A 23,440-nucleotide genomic window follows, 5' to 3' on the forward strand; every position below is an offset into this window, starting at 1 on the left:
CTCGAGTCTTTACAAATGCCTTTGAAGGCACAGCTAAGGTTACCACAGCATTTGTGCTATTCTCTGCACAAAGTTTACTAGGGTGAGTATCACCTGGGGAACACAGTAAGCATCTATGCCAACTACTGTACCTGCAAAAAGACTGACAAAGGTTTCAGAGGCTACAGCATTCCTCCCTTCTTTACAACAGTTAGGTATGAGCTTACATAAACACATGCCACAGTTAGGCAGCTCAAAGTCACAGATTTATCTTGCTCAAGGTCTTTCAAAAGCCATTGAGAACTCTTGCATTAAAAAAATCTAAAAGCAATGTTAAGAATGGGAAGGATAAACAAGTACAGCACATGAAATTTTACCTTAGGGTTTTTTGTTGGGTTTTTTTTAACACATTATAATATTAAAATACCTATTTTTGGTTAGTCACGTTTAAAATAAGTAATTTACATCGTTTCTGTAGCTTTGAAACAAATATATAAACACAAACAATGGTAGAAAGGCATGCAGTTGCATGTGTTATGCCACAGAACAGTTTCAGAACACTAGAAGGCATTTCTGAAAACAAAGGTCATAACAGTTACTGGACTACAAATGTTAGCACGTGGCTGTATTCTCAACAGCTGGGTAAATTCCACCACGTTCCTCCATGAGTGCAGGGGAACAGCTGCCATCTCGCCACGGGTTGCAGGGAAACTTCTGCTTTGGCACCTTCTTCCCCTTCTTCCTCACCAACCACCAGCACCGCCCCCCTCCACCAGCACCACTCTCCTCCTCCCGCACAACTCTTCTCTCTCAAGTGATTCTCTGCTCAGGTGTTAAAGTCGTTCTTTCGTATGTTAATCGCTGAGGCGCATCTATTGTCCCTCTAATGGATCCTTGGCTGGGCTTTGGAAACGAGGAGCCTCTCAGCTTCTTACCGGAGCCACTCCTGGGGCCCTTCCCCCGCTACCAAAAAACCCACCAAACCAAACCAGAGCATTTAAAAACTAATGGGATATCACCCACCTTTCCCCCAGTTATTATTATTTTTTACTGTTGCCACTTTGTTGTGGTACTCCTTGGACAATGAGGTAGGCAAGGTGAGAACAGTGCCTCATGCAGACATTCCCAGATTCAAAAGGGTGTTTAAATTAAAAAAGGATAACATTTCATGGTAAATTAAATGTGATCAGCTTTGCCAATGTTTATTCAAACACTTAACTTTATATAAAACAGACCAGTTGTTTCAATTCTTTTTTACTAGACATTTGAGTATTATAGTTCATTATCAGTATATTAAAATAACACATTTATAATAAAAAAACAATTATAAAGTACAGATATTACCAAAACGAATCTATTATAATTTCTCATGTCATTATAAATGCCTAGCAGATCCTGAAATACTCTTTAGTAATTTGACTACTTAATCATTCTGGCATAAAATCAAAACAAAGCAACCTTTGTAACTCATGTGTGAAACGAGAAACTCCAGACCTCAAAATAAACATGTCTTTTACCCGTTATGTAACACTTTGGTCACCCATCCATATTTCAGGTTTCCATTCAGTTAGCAAATTAACTTATAGTGCCTACTAGTGCAGCTGTGACTAAGGTTCTTTTATCCCAGGCTTGCAACACAGGCATAGATTCTAGTATTAAAGGCTTCCTAATTTAAGAATACCATGACCCCACATCATTATGGGTTCTTTACATTTTATTTCACCCACTGACTCAGAATAGGTACAGTATCAATGGAATAATAGCAAAAATACTATATTGCAATCAAACAGAATTTCACTAACCTAAGTCTCAACAAAGTCTCAAACTCCCTTGGTGTTTCAAGGGTGCATGAAAGAAAGCTGAGCTCTAATTCACTCTAAAACTCCATGTGTTTCAATGGAATATACAATGGCATAGAAATTAATATTTTACTTTCTATTCTCCCTCCAAAATTAAAGCTACTCAGAAGAATGCCAGTCAGTCTTTTTTTCTGGAGAAAGAAGGAGAAATGAAACCAGAAAGGCTATAGTTGATTGTACCTCAATGCAAATTGTCTTCTGGACTTCTGGGAAATTACTGATGAGGTATAGTACTTAATGTAAAGCTACAGAAGTAGACATGCTGTAATGAGTTACACATCAGTTTCACATCTTTCAGAACATAAAACCAAGGCAAAGAATGTTGTCTAGGCCATGATACTCCAAGACAGCCACATCATCATATTCCCTTTCCTATACTAACATAAAAATTGAATTACACTGCCTACTTGGCCATGGATGCTTTTTCACTGAACAGGCCCTATCCTCTACTTTTCTGGTTTATTATAAAGCTTTTTTAGAGGACCTGTAATCTCATGTTTTTTTATTAATATTACTAAGGCCCCTTTCTTCAGAACAACAAACTCCCAATTCTCTTAAACTTGCTGTTTTCCAGCTGAATGGTCTCCTTTCCATTAGCCCACTCCACTTTCGTCTACCACCACATTCACTGGCTTTACTGAAGACAGAGACAAAATATTATTTTATTTGAGGACCCACACCTGGATTACTTTTTACCTTAATCGATACCTCATCACACAGTTTCCACAACTTCTTTCTTCTACTTGTACAGTCAAGAATCTTTTTGTTTCTTGTTTGAATTACTATGATAGGTTTCACTTACCTTGGCAAATCTGACTTCATCTTTACATTTTCTGATCCATGAGACACAGCCCTGTTAATAAATCCTACTTCCCCACTTTCTGGGCTATCTACTTATGTAATACTTCTGGAACTAATGACTGATGTTTTTATATGGAATATGCTTTTCAACTGTCTTATCTTTCATATATCTTAATCAGTTTTTACACTTGTAATGAAAACACAGCTTCCTCTCTGTTGAAACTGGCAGCATCTTCAGTTCAGCTGACTTCATTAATTAATGCCACAGTTTCCTAAGCTCTTCCTTCTTTGAAATCAAGATCCTACTATGCTGGCCTACTTTTCAGTACAGTTAAAAAAATGTGATCTTTCAATCTAAGATACTTTCTACAACCAGGGTTTCACTGATAGCCTCACTACCTATGACATGGAGGAGTATGTTTAATTATGTTTGTGAATTTTGGTTTTTTTTTAATTTACATACTCTTCTTTAGTATATAAACACTATTGCTAATAATTATTTAGTTAATCAATATTGTTTGTGATCTTAAGAATACTTGTACCTCATTATACAACAGTTGGAAAAATTGTCCAAGTACCTGTTCTCTGCATCTACTGATCCTCTCAGACAACAAATCTGAATTAGTCTTCTCTTCATCAAGCTCAAGTTCCAGGTGAGATAACTTGTCCTAAGTGAAAGAAAGAAAAGTAATTTCAACATACTTTATAAACAACCGTACTTTTGGGCAACCTGATCTAGTGAGAGGTGTCCCTGCCCATGCAGGAGGGTCAGAACTGGATGATCTTTTAGATTCCTTTCAACCCAAACAAGACTGTGATTTTATGATACTACTTTTGCATCCTCTTCAGATTGCTACCAGGGCATACTTCCTCAAACTTCAATGACTCAAGCTGTTTGAAAGACCAGGCTTGAAAAGTTAAATGCCTTTGGAAACACATACAGTCTAGAAAAAGCCTTTAAAGTTAGTATTTGTCTGAAAGAAATAAAATAGAAGCTTCATTTCCTGCATCACTCCCATCAATTTCAAGAAAAAAAGAGAAATTCTGTAATGTTTTTAGAGACTGTTATTAGAATGTCCAACTTATACATTTGGAAGACAAGTTTCTTTTCATATGAGAAGTTTTTGCTTATGAAAGTCAAATGACAGTTTAGTTGAACTGAACGGTTATGAAGCTAACGCTATAACAAAATAGTCAGAATAACAAAGTTACTTAGACTCCTGATATTAATTTATATTAGACACTAAATAGAACTGACATATTTTTGAAGTTCTGAGTGATAGGCCTATGAACAAAAGTAATACAATTTTCTCTGATAAACTCCAGAGAAAATTAATTTAAAACACATCATGATCCAATAGATATGCTAACAGATCACGTTTTGAATAGAATAATTCCTTCAGTAGTACTACATGAATTTTCAACACCACCAAGTTATTTTGTTTCTTCTCAGGCAGAATCCATATGAAATACCAAAAATATTTTAAACAAATCTAGTAAGATGCCAACACCCAAAAATATCTTTTACCTCCATTAGTTTGATTTGTCTTGCCCGATCATCTTTTAAGTGGTTTTTGGCTTCCAATTCATACTCCAAGCCTTTCACAGTCTGTTCTAGCAGCTGAGTTTTTGTTATTGCTTCATCCTGAGCTCTCTGATGGTCCCTCAGGTTTTCTTCCATAAGACGCATCTGAAATAATATTATGGAAATACACTATATAACATACGTTCTATAAGTGATGTCAGTATAAGGAACTGACTACAAACATGACAGTTACAAAAGCATGACAGGAATGGCATCAAGTGATATGCTTTTCACAGTAATTTTTGTTTTATCCACAAGATGGCACCAAGAAAATAAACTTGGATTAAATGTCAGATTTGAAAAGATGACTCACACTACAGATTTTATGGTGACAATTATACATAGTAGGATTTAAAACAACTATTTCTCTTTACCCAGCTCCAGCAAGTCAAAATGTGTACAATGTTCTAAATGGTTATATCTTTGGAAATTTTGCAATATTATTCCTTTCCTTTTCAGACTACCAATACTTTAGCTTTTAAATAATATGTAGTTTACATGTCTGAGGCACTTCAATGACAGCATTTTACCAATGACATAACTGCTAACATATATATATACACACATAATTTTAGATATGGTAGGACTATCTGTGATCAGTCCTTGTACTTGTAACTTATAAAATTAATATATGATTTTTTTTCTTCAGCATTAAGTCTTCCACCGTCTTCCTCTGCTTAGTCAAGTGCTTATTTTAGTGATGAAGCTAAAATAATGTATTAGTGACCCTTTCTAGAGTTTGCTACCTATTGCAAAGTCCCTACAGAAAAACACTGGACATTAGCATGACTCAGTGGACAGCTAGTTAAGCACAGAGATATTCATAGCATTACATACCTCAGAATGACATTGGATCGACAACTTTAACATTCTTTTATGTATCCACAGAGAACATACAAGAGACACACAGTCATGAAGAACTCCCCTATTGCCTTGCAAGACTGTTTTCTAACTTTTCTGCTAGAACAAGATTATGATACTCATGTTGCCGTGATTATTGCAATCTTGGCTTTTAATGAGCCTCTTAGAAAGAACCTTTTGTGCAGTATGACACCTACCCAAGAGGATTTTGACAGACAATAGACTCTTTCATGTTGAATGGAAGAACTATCTATTTGTACTTCTTGTTAAACACAAAGGAGGAAGAGATAATAAAGACTTTCAATTGTCCTGAATATTTAGTCTCTTTAGAAAGTCTGCTGTTCAACCTGCCTATCCTCTATTTTCAGATTTTGTTTCCTCTTTTGCAGCTAGTTGCCATACTGCATTTCTAAAGCCCTAGGACTTTAAATATTGCTTCATGGGGATATAGAATTCTACAACCAGTAATATTTTATCCCTTTATATAGGGTTTGGATTATCTTTTTGTCAAATAATGAAGGTGTATTTTGTTCTGAAATTTTTTCTTTATTTTATAGTTGTAATAGATAACACTAGAAGAATTTTTCATAATTACTGTAAAGACAGTGTATATAGATATTTACATACACACATTTTATTTTAAGCTGTATATTCTCATTTTTTCAACTCAAAAGCCATATTCTCAATACCCCAACACCTCAATATTTTTCACATTTTATTATGAGTCTTGATCCCTTTGCAAAAGCTCTCCAACCCTGAATGGAATGTAGAAGGAAGACAGAATAAAATACAGGAATTCTACTTTCTTGGATTAGTTTTTTTTTAATTGAACTTAAAACCAGTTTGTTAAGGGGAGAAGGCAAAGCAAGAGAAGTTCTGAACTGGAAAAATCAAATTATTAAAATATTCTACATACAGAAAACATCTGTGACCAGTGTATTCTCACAGCTTTTCCAATTGTAGAACAAGTATATATGCAGATCTTTAAGACTGGATTGTCTTTATGACAAAATTTGCATGCTAAGAGGCAGACACATCAAGGCTGGGGCTGATTCTTGGTTGGAGAGACACCTTTGTCATTTAAATCTGCAACTTGATTCATACAAAGGAAGAGTGTATGCCAGCTCCTTTAGAGCCAAAATTTGGGGTTTTTTTTATGGTTGGGTTTTTTTTCTAAATTAACAGCTATGTGTTTTTCACCTAATTCAACAGTACTTCCATGTTCTTAATTCCCTCAGAAGGAGGCGTTAAAAGAGCAGCAGATCATCGTATCACTTAAGGTACATTCATTTGTCAAACACTACATTTATCCTTATAAACAGGAAACCCCCATTTCCCTGGCAGAAGTAACACCCTGGTCATTATCATGAAGAATGGAATTCAAAAGCATGTTGATTGAGATCGGTCTCTCATGATGAAGTACACAAACATGTGACAGCAAACACTCATTGTCTTGAAAACTATCTGAGCTGAATTCTAGGTCAAAGGTCAGAATTTGTCACTAAGTTTATGAGTCTTTACCTCATCTTGCATTCTCATGGTTGTCAGGCGTGATTTTTCTACCTCAAGGTTTTTCTCTTTTAATTGCCTCTGCACATCTGCAAGTTCCCTGCGATTTTTCTCCTTGTATTCATCAAGCTGGTTCTGAAGCTCCAGAGTTGATGTTCTTGAGACCTCTACCATTTCAGACATCTGGGAAAAAAATACATATAATTTTTCTCTTAAAACAGTGCTACAAAAGTTTCTATCATGCTTAATAGACCAAAAGACTTTTTTATCCAGGTTCAATATTCAGCTCAGTATTTTCATATGAAAAATTTACCAAACGTATTCCCAAACAAAGTAATTTCTATGCAGAAGTGTGAAAACATTTGCTAATAGCATGCTGGCAAGACTATTCTCTTTTTTGTCTGTCAGCAGTTCTTCCAGCTGACTGACATAACAAACTGTACAGTGATAATTCAGTATATCAAGTTGTATGATTTACACACAGATAGTAAAACAAGTCTAATGCAATAGCATTTTAAGAATGAGCTGTAAACCACTGAAATATTGCTGCTGCATACAGTAGAAATCAACTCAAATCTGGCATCTTGTTTAAACAAAACAGAACTGCTTTACAACAATATTTTGAGATAGCAGCATTCCAACAACTGTTTGAGCCCTGAAAGCTTTTACTGATAATATCTAGGTTAAAGAGACTAACAGTAAAGTTGGGTTTCACTTTTTTACACATTTTTAAAAAAATATATATATTCTTTACAATTTGGCAGCTCCTTTGCTTCTGTCTGTTAGATATTTAGATTCCTGCAGTTCGAAGTGAACTCATACCTCCTCCTGTAACTTTTCAACAGTCTTGTTCAGTTGCAGCCGTTCGTTCTCCATTTCCTTCTTTATCTGCTTTAAATGTTCCTTCTGGTGAGTTTCATCTTGTAACTGCTGAGTTAATTGTTGCTGTTCCTGTGAAATACAACGGATGTTCTCCTACAGCAGATTTAAAAAATATATACAATGAAATGTAGACCATTTTTTCTAATGCCTTAAAGGAATGTTATTTATACACATTGTGCAGCAGTAACACCACTAGCTGATGCAACAGTATAATAGATTTAAATATTTTTTTAAAAAAAAAGTTTATGGAGTTACAGTTTTCTGTAACATTTCTGTAGCTTTATCCTTCCTATGAATTCCTAAAACAATGTTGGAACATTCATAGGACCAATGTAGACCCTTTTCATGGTTCTGTTACATGCAAAGTATACAATCCTCTGCAGTTGCACACACGTCAGCAAATCCAACCTCTTGCACAAGGTTCACTATTTATTTCAGGTTTCACATTTTTCCACATGCTCCCTTAAAAGTTTTTTCAACAACCTTTTTCCCTGGGTAAAAAAAATCAAATCAAATACAAATCTGTTCTTACAAGGAGTGAGAAATAACTAGTAGGGATTTTTTTTTTCCTATTACTGTGCTTCTATAGCACTCAGTAGCTTTTAAGCAAGACAACGTCTCATTGTGACAGATGCTGTGCAAACCAGACCTTAAGTATCTGGGTTAATTTTGGAAGGGATTGCAGAGCTCTGCAGTATGCTCATCTATCAGGAGCTCCAAATATTTCTGCTATTGCATTTAGGATGTTTAAGAACTTACCACCCTCCAACTTTTAAATGCTGTCCATCAGCAGAATAACTGAGTGCCACTAGTACATTCCAGTAGAAGAAAAGCAGGTTATCTTCCTGCATGTTGGGACTCTCACTTCTTCCTCTCTCTCCATAATAAAATATCTTAATGGTCCTACTCTAAATAGACACAAGACTAGAAAAAGGGGTTGTTTTTATGAAGTCTGAGAGGCACTGTTAACTTGATTAAAACCAGATTATGGACAGTTTACATGGTTCTAACAGAAAAATGTAAATAATTAAAGTACCCATAAATTGTACAAAAAAAATTCCAAAACATTATTTTACATTTTAATATTGGAAAGTTAAAGTTTTGATGAGTATCTGATACTCACAATGCTTACTTTATTACACTTCAAAAAACTTTAATGTCAAAGCAATGGAGTATTTCTGCAGACAATACAATTCAGAATCTCACAAGATAATTGCTCTGTTATAAAAGAAAGAATTATCACCAAACATGAGAAGTTAGATATTTATTTAGATTTGTTGTCTCTCTTATGTTCCTGCATAACCTGTCAACAAAAGACATCTCTGATACAAACAGGAGTTATGATGGATGCCTAAGAAGTATATACATACCCCTAAAACATGCTGGGGGCTAATAGATGCTGTTTTGCAAAGTGTAATCCTACATTAGAATTTGTTTAGCTGACACCAAAAGATTTTAAGAACCTTGAAAAGGTTCAACTTCAGCACCTCTGTTCTAAAAGCTGCTGAAGACTTGGGACCCTGATAATGTGCCATATTTGAAGAGGTTACTTTCCATCAGCCTTTCACGGATCATTCAACTTTACTGTCTGTTTACATATCCTTGAGAAACAAACTGTGCAGACACAGGTCAGTGAAATACATTGTGGCAGAATACTGGTGCCAGCAGGATGCTGTTCTGCATTCCAGTGTGCTGAAAAGGAAAGTAAGCACCAGAGCAAATCTGGTCACTCTCTTTACTTCTCTTTACTGGTTTATAATCCATTTATAGATAAACTTCCTTTTCAGATTTTCAGAACAGTAATGTAAAATTTGCATTGAAGACAACAAGGGAAAACAGTTGTTAAGTTATAAATGGGTCGCTACCAATGTACATTTACCTCACTTTCAAGTCTGACTTCATAGACCAAATAACTTAAAAACTTTGCTTCTAGCAGCAAAGCTAAGAGAATTCTAAACTATCTGATACTGTAGAAACAGATGTTTCTTCAGGACAAGTAAAAGGTGAATTACAAAGAGGAAAGATTAGGTTTGCAGCTGTTTCAGATACAGAATATGACGTCAATAGGAAAAGTTTTAAGATTCATACACACTCATCTCCTTACTAAACAGACCTGAATTTTCATTCCAACCAAATCATTCCATCTTTACTCATATGCAATATTGCCAACATCACTCTGCATTGCTCTGAATCTCTACATGATTAATTTTTGGGCTAATCTGGGAGAAAGCATATCCCTTTCCAGGATCCTGAGTAGACTGAGGAGCAAGGTGGAAAGACTTCATACAGAGCTTAAGAGGCTGCAAGTCTAGTGATATGTGTTAAATTTATCTGGTTTTGTGATGAAATATACCAGGTCCATGCAACATTTGCAATTAACACAGGTTCATAAAAAGATAAGCCAATTTCTTGATGTTTGTCTACTACCAATATTTTTATGTATATTCAAGTACAGCTTTTTATTATTTTACATGTAAATACCTACAGACAACCAGAGCTGAATGTATAAAACCTTAGGCAATTTATTTTGCGATTCATCATTCTGAAATTTTCCTGGATCCATAGGAAAAAAAAAGTGTTCTGCAAGAAAACTACTTTAATTAGATGATGCTATGTTTGCAGGAAACATTTGAACATTGCAGTCAGGTCTGGACTGTAAAAAAAGTGTACTTCAAAAAGAATGAGATGCAACACTGTGGAAAGCAGTAGTGACTCAGGTAAACAAACAGGAAAATTAAAAATTAAATATTCCAAATTGCTTGTTCTTACTTGCATATCTTCTAGTTGGCTTTCCAAAGACCTTTTTAGCACCACCATTTCTTTTGCTTCCTTTTCAGCATTTTTCAAAGCTTCTTCTAATTGTTGCTTCTCTTCCTGCAATGATAAAATTTGATACACTTAGAAATAGTGGTGAGGCCTTTAATTTAACAAGCAAATTGAGCTATGAAGTATGTTCACTTGGGCCTACAACTGATCTCCCCAGTTCCAAGCTGTGACTTGCTTTTACACTGGTTTTCACTGGGGAAATCTTTCTTATACTTGTCAACAACCTGCACTGTACTCCTTGACAACCTGCTGGTTTTGCTTAGCATTCCCAGTGGCATTGCACAACCTCCTCTTTGTCAGGTTTTGTTCTACAATGTAACCTTTGCAAACAGGAAGGAGACCACATAAGAAGCTTGTTTCTTAACTTACCTCATATCTTTTTATTTTTTCCTTCGCTGAATTTTCTTCTCCTTTCATGTTATCAATTTCCTTGTGCAACTCTTCAATTTTACTCTCTAGCTCATCAACTGTTCTCTTCAACTGTTCATTTTCCTCAGTCAGCTCTTTGACTTGATTTTCTATACTACTTCGCACCTCTTGTGCAGCGTTTCTTTCACTGGCAAGGACAGCAGCACTCTAGTGAAAACAAATCATGCCATATTTAAAAAAAACAACAAACAACTGATGCTGTTTCCTAATGAAAGTTTCCTATAGCACCACAGGAAAAATAGCTAGAATTTAACATTAAAATGTCAACAAAGAATTTCACTTGCACTCTGTATGCATTACAAATGTATTTTTATTATTCACATTACTGTGGGAAAGCACACAAGAAGCGTTCTTCTTTCTCAGGCATGTCTCCCTGCTAGCTGAAATAACATATACCACTTCAGCAGTCTCATGCCTGCCATCATATATTTTCAGTGTAGCATCTTCCTTTTTATTGCCCTAAAATATTTCCCATTACCAAATCCCATTGTTAAGTAACTCCAATTCATCTAAAAAACTTAGACATCAAAAGCCATATGGACCTTTAAGGAAGAACAGACCAACAAAGAGTGTCTTCCACAGCAACACAAAACTTAGGCAGACTCATCCCACTGCTTGTTATAAGCAGTAACAACATGCACTAACTGCATCTGTGCAACTATTTGTGGGGCTGCAGAGTGAATCAGCTTAGCAAACAGGATCAACTCTAATATATACAGACAAAAACAGATACAAAGACATCTTTGACACTAAAAAGAGGTGGATGATGATGACACATGGGGGAAAGGTGTTCCTGTAAAAAAGCCCCAATCCATTTCAAAACATGGTTGAAATGCTGTGCCAGCACAGAAGAGCAGATGGTGAGCAGGCATGGACAAGCAATAGAGACTGTAAGACCCTTACAGTGAGCTACCTGCATAAGTTACAGCCCACATTTGGGGCTGTAATTATTCAGTAGAAATTCTGCTTCATTTTCAGATACTTCCTGAGGATAGAAGTAGTAGCTAATGAGTTCCAACTTATATTCAGAAAGATACACGTCGTATTTTTTCAGGAACTCAAACCAGTGTAGAGCACAAAGATAAATGTTAATAAAGCTACCCATCACAATTAATCACATGATGATTTTCGGGGGTTTTTTGGCGGGGCAATTCGCGGCAGCACTTAACTTTTCAGATCTAATTATCACCTCTGTCTCCCCATTACCCTCTTGAAAACACTATCATTTATTATGGAAACCCTGAGTGGAAGTATGTGTGTGTATTTTATTATATTATAACTTTGTAACTTTGTTATTCTGTTATACTGTAACACAAACAAGGTATATACTGGTAAACATTTAGTTCTGTGGAGTCAAAACTTGGAAGCTCTTCCGTTGACTTTTCAGTCAGAATCCCCTCCAAAGAAGATAAAAGAATCTGAGATAGTTTGTGATTATTGCTCTTGTGCATTCAAGGTCTGATACAAAGCAATACTCTGCACAACGATCTGATTCTCATGTACAGGCCTTCTACACTAAGACCTTAAATAATAGTAAGAACAAGAGAGCAGACATTAGAGTCAAAGAATCACAGAATTGTCATGGTTGGAAAAGACCTTTAAGACCATTGCATCCAACCATCAGCCTGTCTCTGACCCCAGTATAAAAATAAACAGACAAATAAAAGCCCACGAGTCAATCTAGTCCAGTATTCTCTCTAGTAGCCATAGCATTTATGGACAAAAAGAGGAAGAACAACTACAGGGCAAGCCTTTCCCCTTTACACACTTCCAGCTCTCACTGTTCTTCCTCCATGAATGTATCATCCCTTAATTTCTCTAACCCTTTCTGAATCCATTTATACCTTTGACCTCTACATTATCTGGTGACAATAGGTAATTTACACATTAATTACTGAGGCATAACACTTTTGCATGTGAAATTGTATTTAACTGGGTGAAAACAAAAGAAATCCTACAGAATAGTTTGGTAAGACACTATTTTGTAAAATATTTTATGAAAGCATTAAAATCACTTTTCAGTTATACTACTTTTGATTGTAGCTCCCAGTTTCCCCCTCCTCATTTCCAAAAGGAACAAGCAAAGTTATGTAAAGGGTGTTTACAAAGTGCACCCTCACTAGATTGTTTTCTAGCAAGTAACAGCTTTCAAATCATGCAAATTCATTTGATAAAGCAGTAACTCAGAAAACACTCAGACTGTCTACAGGGTCAATGAACTTATTATACAAAAACTGGCAGCATAAGCAGGCAGACAAGTTCTGGTCTTTTGAAAATACTGAAAAAACTCGTTCTTCTAAATACACGACTACTTAAAACCTCTGAAATAAACCTCTGCTGATGCTTTAAATTCTCATACACAGACATTTCAATAGCATTTATATATTCCTTTAATTTTTGCTTTTTGCATAAAGCCAAGTTTTACTAATTAGCAATCGCTCCACCAGCAGCTCCTTTTTGTCTCATTTCCCCTTTCTGGAGCAGAGTGAAAGCAGCTGATGCATGCTGGGGAGTTCAGGGAAAGGAATGTTGATTTGTCTGTTCTTTTTCATCCAACCGCCTACCCAGGGCTGCACAGTAAGAGGGCTGCAGCAGACCCACACTGTACCTGAAGATTCCACCACCTCATCTACCATGGTTTGCTCTACTTTCCCAACACAGGAAGAAAGCATAATTTAATTATGAGTACATGCACAGACACACACAGAAGCAAAAAACCCAAAACCAAACAAAACACCTAGATCCGTATACATAAATATATACATAAAAACATATATAAATTTTTATTCAACTAAGCAGGTTCAAAATTAAGTTCAACATACACTGATGCTGTCATATCTAGAGATCTGTTCCAGACTGCCTTTTGCTGTATGTATCTTAGGATCCTCTTCCAGCCACTAAAATTGAAATAAACTGGTATTCTCTCTCCTTTTTCACTATGTACTTCAGTAAGTTAGCAAGATCCTAGGCTAATATATATATAAAAGGTAAGGAAGTATAAAATGCAAGTTGCAAGTATTATCTTTATTAATCTAATCTAAAATCTTGGAAATAAATTCAGTATGTAAGTAGAACCTGCCTAAAGTTCCAGCTGCCTGAGTGAGCAACATTTAACCAGCACATGTCCATGAGTCTTGACATCATTACACCTTCATATGAATTAACTGTTCCCAAACAAATTATCTAACCTGCTAAGTATAAAATTGCCTTCTTTCACCTGGAAGGGGTACAGTTGAAAAAAATATCAACAATAAATGCATACACTCACACTTTTTCATGATGGTATGAAAACTCTCTTTATCAGGGAGCTTTATAATATATGCAGGGAGATTTACTGCAATGTAGTTGGAGAATGGGCATTTTTCCTATATATCTTCTGTGGAGAGTAGGAGAAATTTTCTTCATTTCACTGAACACTATTGTTTCAACACTTTCAACTTGCTTCAGATAAGACTGGAAAGAAACATAGAAGTATCTATCCTATCAGTTTATCTTACACAATTGTACTATGTGCATAAGGCATGAAAGATCACCTTCAAGATACCATTCAGGATGCTATTAGGAAAAAACAATATATGAGTGTCTTGAATTTTACAGTGGAATTTAAACAAAGTCCAATTTCATAAACCCTATTTAGATGTTCCTTGAGTAGAAAATGCACATATAATACCACTTCTCCAAAAGAGCCAAATTATACAGCTGGGTTTAGATAGCAAAAAAGTCTAAATTAATTTATCCCCAGTGTAATGAGAGTTGCACATAGAGCTCTTCACTGGCATAAAGGAAGCTTCCAAATTACAATAATTGCTTTTGGCACTACATGCCATATCCTGAAACATATTGCCACAGAAAGTCAGGGTATGAAAAAACCCCATGCCTCTTCCCTTCTCCACTGTTAGTCTTACACAGCACCCCATATCACCTTCAACTTCCCGTCCGGGTCTTATTTTGGGAAGACTGAACAAACATGATAGAAAAGAGCCTTGGTATCATTGGAAAGGATGTGCAAAGGAAGCAAGTACTGAAGTGTATTTCTGACAGACCTTTTAGCAGCATAATTAGGGAAGAATCTGGTGGAGAGATACTCCTATCCATATATCAAAGTTACATATCGTTCAGGCAGCTATCAAATCATGCATGGACACTGCTGAAGCAGAAACAGATTGTTGAGCTCTTTGACTATGGAACCCTACTACTGGCAGTGTACTCAACCAGCCCCAAGCAACTAGAAGACAATATTACTCATGCAGAGACCATACATTAAATTTACCACCCTGTCTAATGTCAGCGATGGCTCGCTACATTCTGCATAAATTCCCTAATAAAACATGTCAGTAGAATATGTGAAAACCACTGCACTGAAATGAGAGCAATTACTATGTATACTGGTAAATTATGAATGCAAATTATTGCACTTCACAGGCTAAAACTGAAAGTGGCAACATCCACAGTTTTAAACTGTAGAACAGATGGTATTTGCCATCAGTCAGTGGTAATCCTATTCTTTCTGGGGTTGTCTACATGAGCAAGAAGGCACAGATTTTAATTTAAAATTCCATTACTAGCTCACACATTCAAAAAGGGAGTTGAAAGTTGTTTGCAAAAGCAATGAAATAGTGGGTTAGAGTGATAAAGATGAAAGCAGAAGCATAACTGAACATTAATAGGGCTAGTAAGTACAAATGAGGAAAAAAGCCAGAGAGGGAGAACTCAAATGCAGAGATTGTGGTGTGGATCCATATCCTTTAGTCCACAGATTACTTATTTTCTAATGGTGCTTTTCATAAAAAAGTGTGAGTTGACAAAAGGTTCTTCAGTTTTAATGACACTACATGAACTAATGACTCCTGTTGGTACCCATTCATGAATCCTTTACGTTGCTACACTGAATATTTGGGAATGTTGGTAAAGTTCTGGCAATCATTTTAAGTAAGTTTATATAAATCTAACCCATGGTGACAGAACTGCATAAAGTTCACAAAGTAATTACTTAAGTTGAATATGAAACATTAACAAACATGTTTTAATATTACATGATCTTTAGTTCACAGAATTGTGGACCAGCTTCTTCATAGAGTTGAAATGAGATTATGTACATAAACACATATAGAGCCCATAACAGACAAAACTGGTTAAACAAGATACTTAAATACAAAACTGGAATGAAATACTGTGTATTCAGATATATTTGCCATACCAAAAAACCCAAACCAACCAACACCCAGTTCTTGAAAAAAAGAAAAAGCAAGGTGGGGGAACTGTATCAAGCACTGAAGTGGGCTCTTTGGATCTTGAAATTAACACACCTCAATTCCTAGATTACAGTTTCTTCTCTATGATATATAAAACATGCTTATTTTCTTTTTACTCCCACTTGCTAGTTGTGGCAGTATGTTTTAGTAACCCCAGTTTTATTATATGACATAACGGAATTGTATTTATGTAAGGTAAAAAACCCAATAGCATTTTCCTTGTTATGCATGCTTTTTTGCTGGCATTTGCTTTGTCTTTCCTTCCAATCTGTCTGTCCTCACTCTGTCTTCCAGGGCATTTGATGCCTTCTACTCCCTACATTAAGCCTATTTCACATTCAGATTTCCATCTCTCCAATCTCTGAAGGAAAAATACCTTCCTCTTCATACCCACATCCTTGCTGACTTCTTAAACACACTTGTACGTTCTTCTCATGTATTGTATTTAAACACATTAAATATTTTACTGTGCTTCCTCAAATCTTATCATGCTTAAACTCATTACTTAGGATGGAACAAACCTTATCAGCAGACTTAAGCTACAGACATTGGGTAAAAGAAGGTGGAAATGGGTTTCAGATTTCTATATAAGTGGAAAAAAGAAACCTGTCTAGAGGAAAGAAAACACAGCTGTAATGATAAGGTTCCACAATACAAAATCCTCTGTGACTGCTTGAAGATAAGTGTCCCCATTCTGACATTGTCATTGGACCATACTGCACATGCAGTAGCTTTACTTACTAGCGCAACAGTGGACTCAAACCACTTAAAAAACCCCAAACAAACAAGTTATCCAAATCTAAAAGAAGGGTCCACTGCAAAAAATCAGGTTGACATACAAATAAAGATAATACATTGAGGAATATAATCTATGGCTGTCAATAACTACTGAATTATTTTAATAGCTTGCATTCATTTTATTTCTGAAGCTTAAATGATTAATCAATCAGCTTCAGACTAAGTCAAGAGCTTACAGTAAAAGAGGCTGTTGCTGCAGAAATAAAAGAGAGCTGCAGAAATGAGTGAGGCAGTAAGAGAAAGGATATTTTCACAGCTAAGGTACCCAAATACAGCCCTAGAGAACATGGAGTCTATTCCTGTCTTTACCAAAGAACTCCCGAGGCAAGTCAATCAGCCAAAATTTCCAGAGGGGATCAATGCCCCTTAATTTCCTTGGTGGTTGATTTGAGACATTAGGGTTTGGTTTCCAAAGTCTTGAGTGCACAGCTACAACTGAAGCCAGCAAAAATTATACCCTAAATATATCAAGGACTATGTAACAGTTAACATGATGTTAACCTCGGCACCACAATTTGAACATGCACATCTAACGGATCCTTTCGACAGCAATCTCTCCACCTCTTACCTTCCAATACTTAATATGGGGAGCAACATTACTCAAGTTTGCAAAGTAAAGTTCGTGAAACAATCAATATAATTATTTTTAATAATATGTACTGAGTACACAAACAGACCCCAATCTGAAAAACATTGGTAACTGAAATACTCTAACAGTGTATGTGAGTACAAAGCTATTTTTAACTCAGAACAGATGGATGAGAAGAAAGTGAGTGAATGCATGCACAATATGTGTGTACTATTTGATTTGGTATGTACACCTGATTGATAAAGCTTTACCTACCATAGGTCTGCTCATCTGAGCCCACCTAGTCAAAGCTACTGGAGTTCACACACGTGGCACTTAGTTTCCAGCTTTGGGCCTAAGGAAGTTACTCTCCACAAGGGAATTTCAGCAGTGAAATTCAATTCCCTCACTCCTCATCCTGCTCCTTTCAGGCATTTTGCCTAACAAGAAATGAATCTAATAAAGTTTGGGTTTGTGTCCTTGTACATAGTTGCAGATGTGCCCATAAATATTCTAAACCACAGTAAAATTAGTCAAGGCCAAGTCTAAATAAAGCACTAAATATTGTTCCATTCCCTTGTTGCAGAAATCTCGTTAAAGCAAATATGTTAATATACCACTGTAGACTCAACTTCAGTGCAAGCACTGAACAATTTTTTAAAAAATCAGAGATGAGGTTCAATTAGTAAAAAAGGCATCAAAATCCTTCCCACCACCCATTATTGTGTAAACCCAAAGAAACTGGACAGAACATACAAACAGGGTCCTCAAAATGAAAAGGAAACACTCTATTTAAACCTGAATACAGCAAAAAACCTCTTGGATAGGAATGCAGAAAATGCTTTGTGGCTCCACACCTTTTTTTACCACACCCTCAGCACTGGCAAAGACATGAGAGTGGTTGTGTAACTGATAATTAAAAAACTGTTTTGGCTGACTTAAATGTTTCAGCTGGTGAAATTCCCCTTTGGCACTGACCACACAGTATGGAACCTTTAAAGTCCTTCTACAAAATACTAGAGCTAAAGGAAGAGCTAAAGTGAGGGGAAGCTAAGTATCTCATTCACAGCTTATTAGAATGGTTAATTTTTGGCTAGATTCAACATTTATTGGCACAACTCAGCTATTTTTTCTAAAAACCTTTACATTTCCTTTTAAAAATTACAACAGAATAAAACTGAATTCAACCAATTAACCATTTGTTCTGAATTCAAGTACAAATCTAAAGACTAAATCTCCATTCAAAATGAGCTGGAGCACAAACAGAGGGTTCTTAAATGAAAACAACACACTCAAATACTCTTCCATATTCACACTTGTAGAATCAAAGTAAAGGACAGAATCTTCCAAAACCTTCTGAAAAAGAGGGAATTGTGTGGCTCCTCCTTTCATTCTGTTTCTGGTTTGAAGTGCTTAAGGTATCAAGAAAGATACTGTCTGCTGAAACCATCTCTTAAGTCTCAAGGGTCAACTTTTAGGTTAATGCTGGATGAGCTGTTAAATTTCTTGAACTACAAATAAAAAGCTTCATGTGGCTTCAGGGATTCAGGTCTACCCAGCTCTCTCAGATGATTCTGAGGAGTTAGCAGTGATAGAGATATCTAATCCCTATTGTCTTTTTGTCCCAATTTTGTATATAAGCAAATCAAGTTTCAGTAAAACAACTAGACAATTACTTCCCTATGTTATATGTAGGTGATTTCAAAAGAAAGAAAAAAACAAAACAAAACTAACCTACACCCAAAGAAAAAAGACAAACATTGTGAGTCTCAAAAAAGAGACAGCCCTTTAATTGTTATCCTTATTAGCTCGTCAGTAAAGAGAGCTTCTGAAATCAGTATTATTCAGGTACAGTCATGTAGTTTTAAAGCTCATGAATGTAAATAACAGGTCTTTATGTCTGTTTGTAGTTCCGGTATTTTTTCCTCACTGTGCACCTTTAGGCAATTTTTCTAACCTCAGACACTGTTTCTTAAAGCAGTTGGAAGCCCTGGGATGAATAACATGGTAACATTGTACAATATGGATAATAAAATCTCACACCTCTATGAGAGGAATGTGAAAACTCCTTCAAAACAAAACTGAGTGTTATCACCCCACCAAAAAAACCCCAAGCTTGTGGAAGAGACTAAATGGCTAAAGAGCTTTACTTACTGCTTTTCTGCCTTATATTAATTCTTCCCATCTCCAAGTGAGGCTTAGCCTACTTTAACACATGGCTATGCCTTTCGACGTTAACTGTTATCAGTCACCTACTAAGAGGGTCAGTATATTTTTATCTCTTAGTGAGGTATGGTGCAACGAACTTGAATACTCAGCTGTACTTGCAGAGGTTATTCAGTAAGCAAGTGCACAAATTTACAAGCAAGTCAGACTGTCTTTCGATCTATTTGAGCTGGAGTCATTCTATTAACTGGTTAAAAATTACTAACTTGTGACAGTTTAACAGACAAGACTTGTTTCCTTGCAAGGCCATTTTCACTGCTGGTACAATATCCTTAACGTCATTTCCAAAACTATTCAGGTTTTCACTTTTGAGATGTAATGACAGATTTAAACACCTACATTTTGAAATTAAGAATGCATCCTTTTTTTTTTTTTCATTTCTTTTCTTTCCACAGAGCACATTAAACAGTTTCCCAATATAGGCACGACCTAACATTTACAGTTAAAATCCAGAGCCAAGGAAGTATTAACCTCTCAACCAGTAGCTATAATCAATGTCATATTATCCTCCCAGCTATGTAACCTGACATATTCAGACTGGCTAATACTAACAACTTTTTCAAGGTCAGAAGTTGTTGCAAAGACTACAGTAAAATATTAACTAGTCCTGTGTTCACATTGTACACTACTGAACAGACTTACAGTCAAACACTTCACACACGTACACAAACAAACATACACTTTAACAGGACAAACGACTGGAACATACATATACTGTCATCTCCTGATCAGGACCAGAGATCCTCCTGAAGGTAATAAAGACATACCTGACTGCACAGGCTCTGAACAAATTTCAGTAACAAAAACAAACAAACAAACAAAAAACCCCCCACAAACCTCTTACCAGCCCAGACTCATTGAAATAGTCTTGGCTGAATAAGGTTCACAATGGCACAATGGCAAAGAGATTATTACAAAAGTAAAACTGTTTATCTGTAAACAGTCTTCTTATTAACAGATTTGTTTTAATAACAGACTTTTGCAAACAGTTTTACTTTTGGAGGGGTCTTGTTTAGAGTTGGCCCAGGCCAACTCAAATAGATGTTTGTGGAACAGTTTTGCTTAGAGGTTTCTTGACACCACAACCAGTATAAAAACACTCAGTTGTAGTTTTACAGTATTGTCTGCATCCAAACATATGTCCCCACTAAATAAATGCAGGAGTAAATTGCAAGGAAAGAGCAGAGGAGCTAGAATTTAAAGTTTCCTTTAGCACCAAAGACGAAGTCACCAAGTTACACCTTCAGTGCACTTTAGAGGAATGTTTATGTTTCTTGTTGACGACACAACTAATATTCTGTAATTTGTTTGGTACTTCATTAAAGGGGTGCCGAGAAACACACTTGATGCTATTACCAAACAACTTCTTTTCCACGTACAAAACAGACACTTACAGCAAAACATATCAAATACGCCTCCCAGATTTTCCATATACATATTCTAGAACTGTTTCCAATAATGTGTATTTAAGAAGAGTCTGCAGCCTTTCTTCCACCATCACATTTCTATCGGTGCACCCTCTCTCTTTCCCCCACTCCACCTGTGTTTGTAGAACTACAATGAAAATCAATCAAAATCCTACCAGGCTTTTAGAGGGCTGGTAAAGGATGGCAGAAAATTAAAAAAATGGGAGGGGAAAGCTGGGGGGGGCGGAGCAGATAATGAAATAGGAAACACTGACTTGGACCATTCACTACACTATTCTTTTACTCTGAATACAGTTTAGATCAGTTACAAACCAGCTTCTACACTTGCAACAACAGCAACAAAGTGTTATTTCAACCTGGCAAAAGCTTCCTCAGGCAAGCAGAGGAAAGAAAAAAAAAAAAAATATCAGTGGCATTTGAAATCTTGGTTCATCTTCTCCAAATCTTTTCCAATTGTTGTTTATCTTGTCTGAGGTGAATGGACTAGCCTCAGACACAGCATTCAGGATGCAGATTAAGACAGAATCATAGAATAGTTTGGGTTGGAAGGCACTTTTAAAGGTCATCTAGTCCAACTTCCCTGTTATGGAGGCATGTATACAAGGGCATAATGGTGCTCCTATGCCCACATACTTCCTACCACTTAATTTGTTTTTTTATCAAGATGATGTTTTTATAGAGCTGTTTATTTTAACCATGATTTCATCTCAGAGTGGCACAAGTTACTTGGGATCCTATTGGTTTTTCCATATATATTTTACAGTTACATACTTTAAATCTGTCTATCACTTTATGTACCAAAGTGTCTCTGAGATGCTCCACAATCAGTTATGTCTTCACTTTACCCCAAGTAATTGGGGTAACTGCTATTGGTGTTTGTAGAGCATGACTTCAAAATTAGTTCTGAGTATACTAAATGTAGTTATGTTTCATTTGACATTAAACCTATATATGCTAAGCCATTTCTACAAGAAAGGCACAAATAGTATGTATCAGTATCATTTACAGTGCTTAAGCAAGTTTTTCTTAAGCTTCTGCTTCTATGTGGGATTTTTTATTAGCTTGGAAAAAGAAATACATCAGGGTAGGTAGATAAAGATTCAATATTCGCTTTCATTCAAAGCCCTGTGCTAGAGTCACCTAAATTCACAATCACTTCATGCAGATGAGGAAAAAGTAATGACTAAAAAAAATATTTTTTCTTCTCTACAATGGTCACAATCGTATATTGCTTTCTTATTTTAAAGGAGTACACTTTAGTTTGTAACAAGTGCAGAAGATGACAGTTATTTGCTGTTCCTACCACTCGCTCTGGTAAAATCCCTTATTCTCTATAATCATAGCATGTTTAACACATAACATGTCAGTTAAAGCTCACATGAACCAAAAGCTTCATTGCATTCTTAAATATGCTGATAAATTAATCAGCTTCTACACTCTATGTGTCTGTTTTATCATTTTGAGGACAAGGTCACAAATATAATAAACCCTGAATGAAACAGTCAAGGTCAGGCTTTTAGATAAGCCTCTTCATAATGTGATGATTACAGGGTTTTCTGAACAACACAATTTGTGCAGACTGCTTCTCAAAACAAACACATATTTTACAGTGCTGAAGGGCAATTACCATCTCACAGAGCTATATTATGGAAGAATACAACTTTTACTATTGTTAAATGGAAATAGTATGGTCTCAGCCTAAATAAACAAGCAATAAAGTTTAGAACAATCAGAGCCATCTCAGGATGACCACAAGCAAAAGACATAACACAAAAAATGAGTTTAAAAGATCAAGTGTAGCAAAGAAAATTAATAAAATATGTGGCTTTATATAAAAATATTTAAACAAACAAAAAACCCCAACCTAGCACCACATCAGTGAGCACGAGAACAGAATTGCACATAACACATAAACCCACTCTCCTATCAGATAACCTCGAGTATGTTTCTAACGTGACTTCAAAACAGAGCTATGTGGCATTCTAATCACATACAATAAATGCACTGTACATTACTTGCCAACCTAGCTGATCTCCAGCAGCTGAAAAATTCTGCTGATTTAACACTTGCACAAAAATTACTACCTGTCTCCCTGAAAATACTTCCTTTTTGGCTTACTACATATCACAAAACACTTTTATTCAGTGTATGAATTTGGATGATATAGAAGCAACATAAGAACAGCCTTGTAAATATAGACTCTGATAAACCATGATCTGTCAAACATCAGTATCCATACTTTCTGTATGATAAGCCACTATTACCACATTTACACACCTATTTTCCTCATTAAACACAACAGAACGGCTCTTTGTACTCATCTTTGATGTACTTTTCTTGTCACTTCCACCCTCCAATATGAATCTTTCCAACTTCCAGTAATATATATTAAAAAATAATAATAATTTAACAGGTCAAGCAGCACCAATCATATAAAA

General features: G+C 35.9%; 1 protein-coding gene across 1 annotated transcript in view; it reads right to left on the minus strand.

The window, feature by feature from the left end:
• CGNL1 (cingulin-like 1) overlaps nucleotides 1-23,440 on the minus strand; it is a 39,931-nt gene that overhangs the window by 6,049 nt on the left and 10,442 nt on the right. The window contains exons 9-14 of the mRNA XM_009994418.1: nucleotides 10,672-10,878; nucleotides 10,246-10,350; nucleotides 7,417-7,569; nucleotides 6,607-6,777; nucleotides 4,168-4,329; nucleotides 3,218-3,307 (exon numbers count right to left, since the gene is read on the minus strand). Coding sequence (XP_009992720.1) covers nucleotides 3,218-3,307; nucleotides 4,168-4,329; nucleotides 6,607-6,777; nucleotides 7,417-7,569; nucleotides 10,246-10,350; nucleotides 10,672-10,878 — 888 coding nt within the window. The remainder of the gene's footprint in view (nucleotides 1-3,217; nucleotides 3,308-4,167; nucleotides 4,330-6,606; nucleotides 6,778-7,416; nucleotides 7,570-10,245; nucleotides 10,351-10,671; nucleotides 10,879-23,440) is intronic.

The sequence above is a fragment of the Chaetura pelagica genome, unplaced genomic scaffold (assembly GCF_000747805.2).
Source record: "Chaetura pelagica isolate M959 unplaced genomic scaffold, ChaPel_1.0 scaffold222, whole genome shotgun sequence".
Classification (NCBI taxonomy): domain Eukaryota; kingdom Metazoa; phylum Chordata; class Aves; order Apodiformes; family Apodidae; genus Chaetura; species Chaetura pelagica.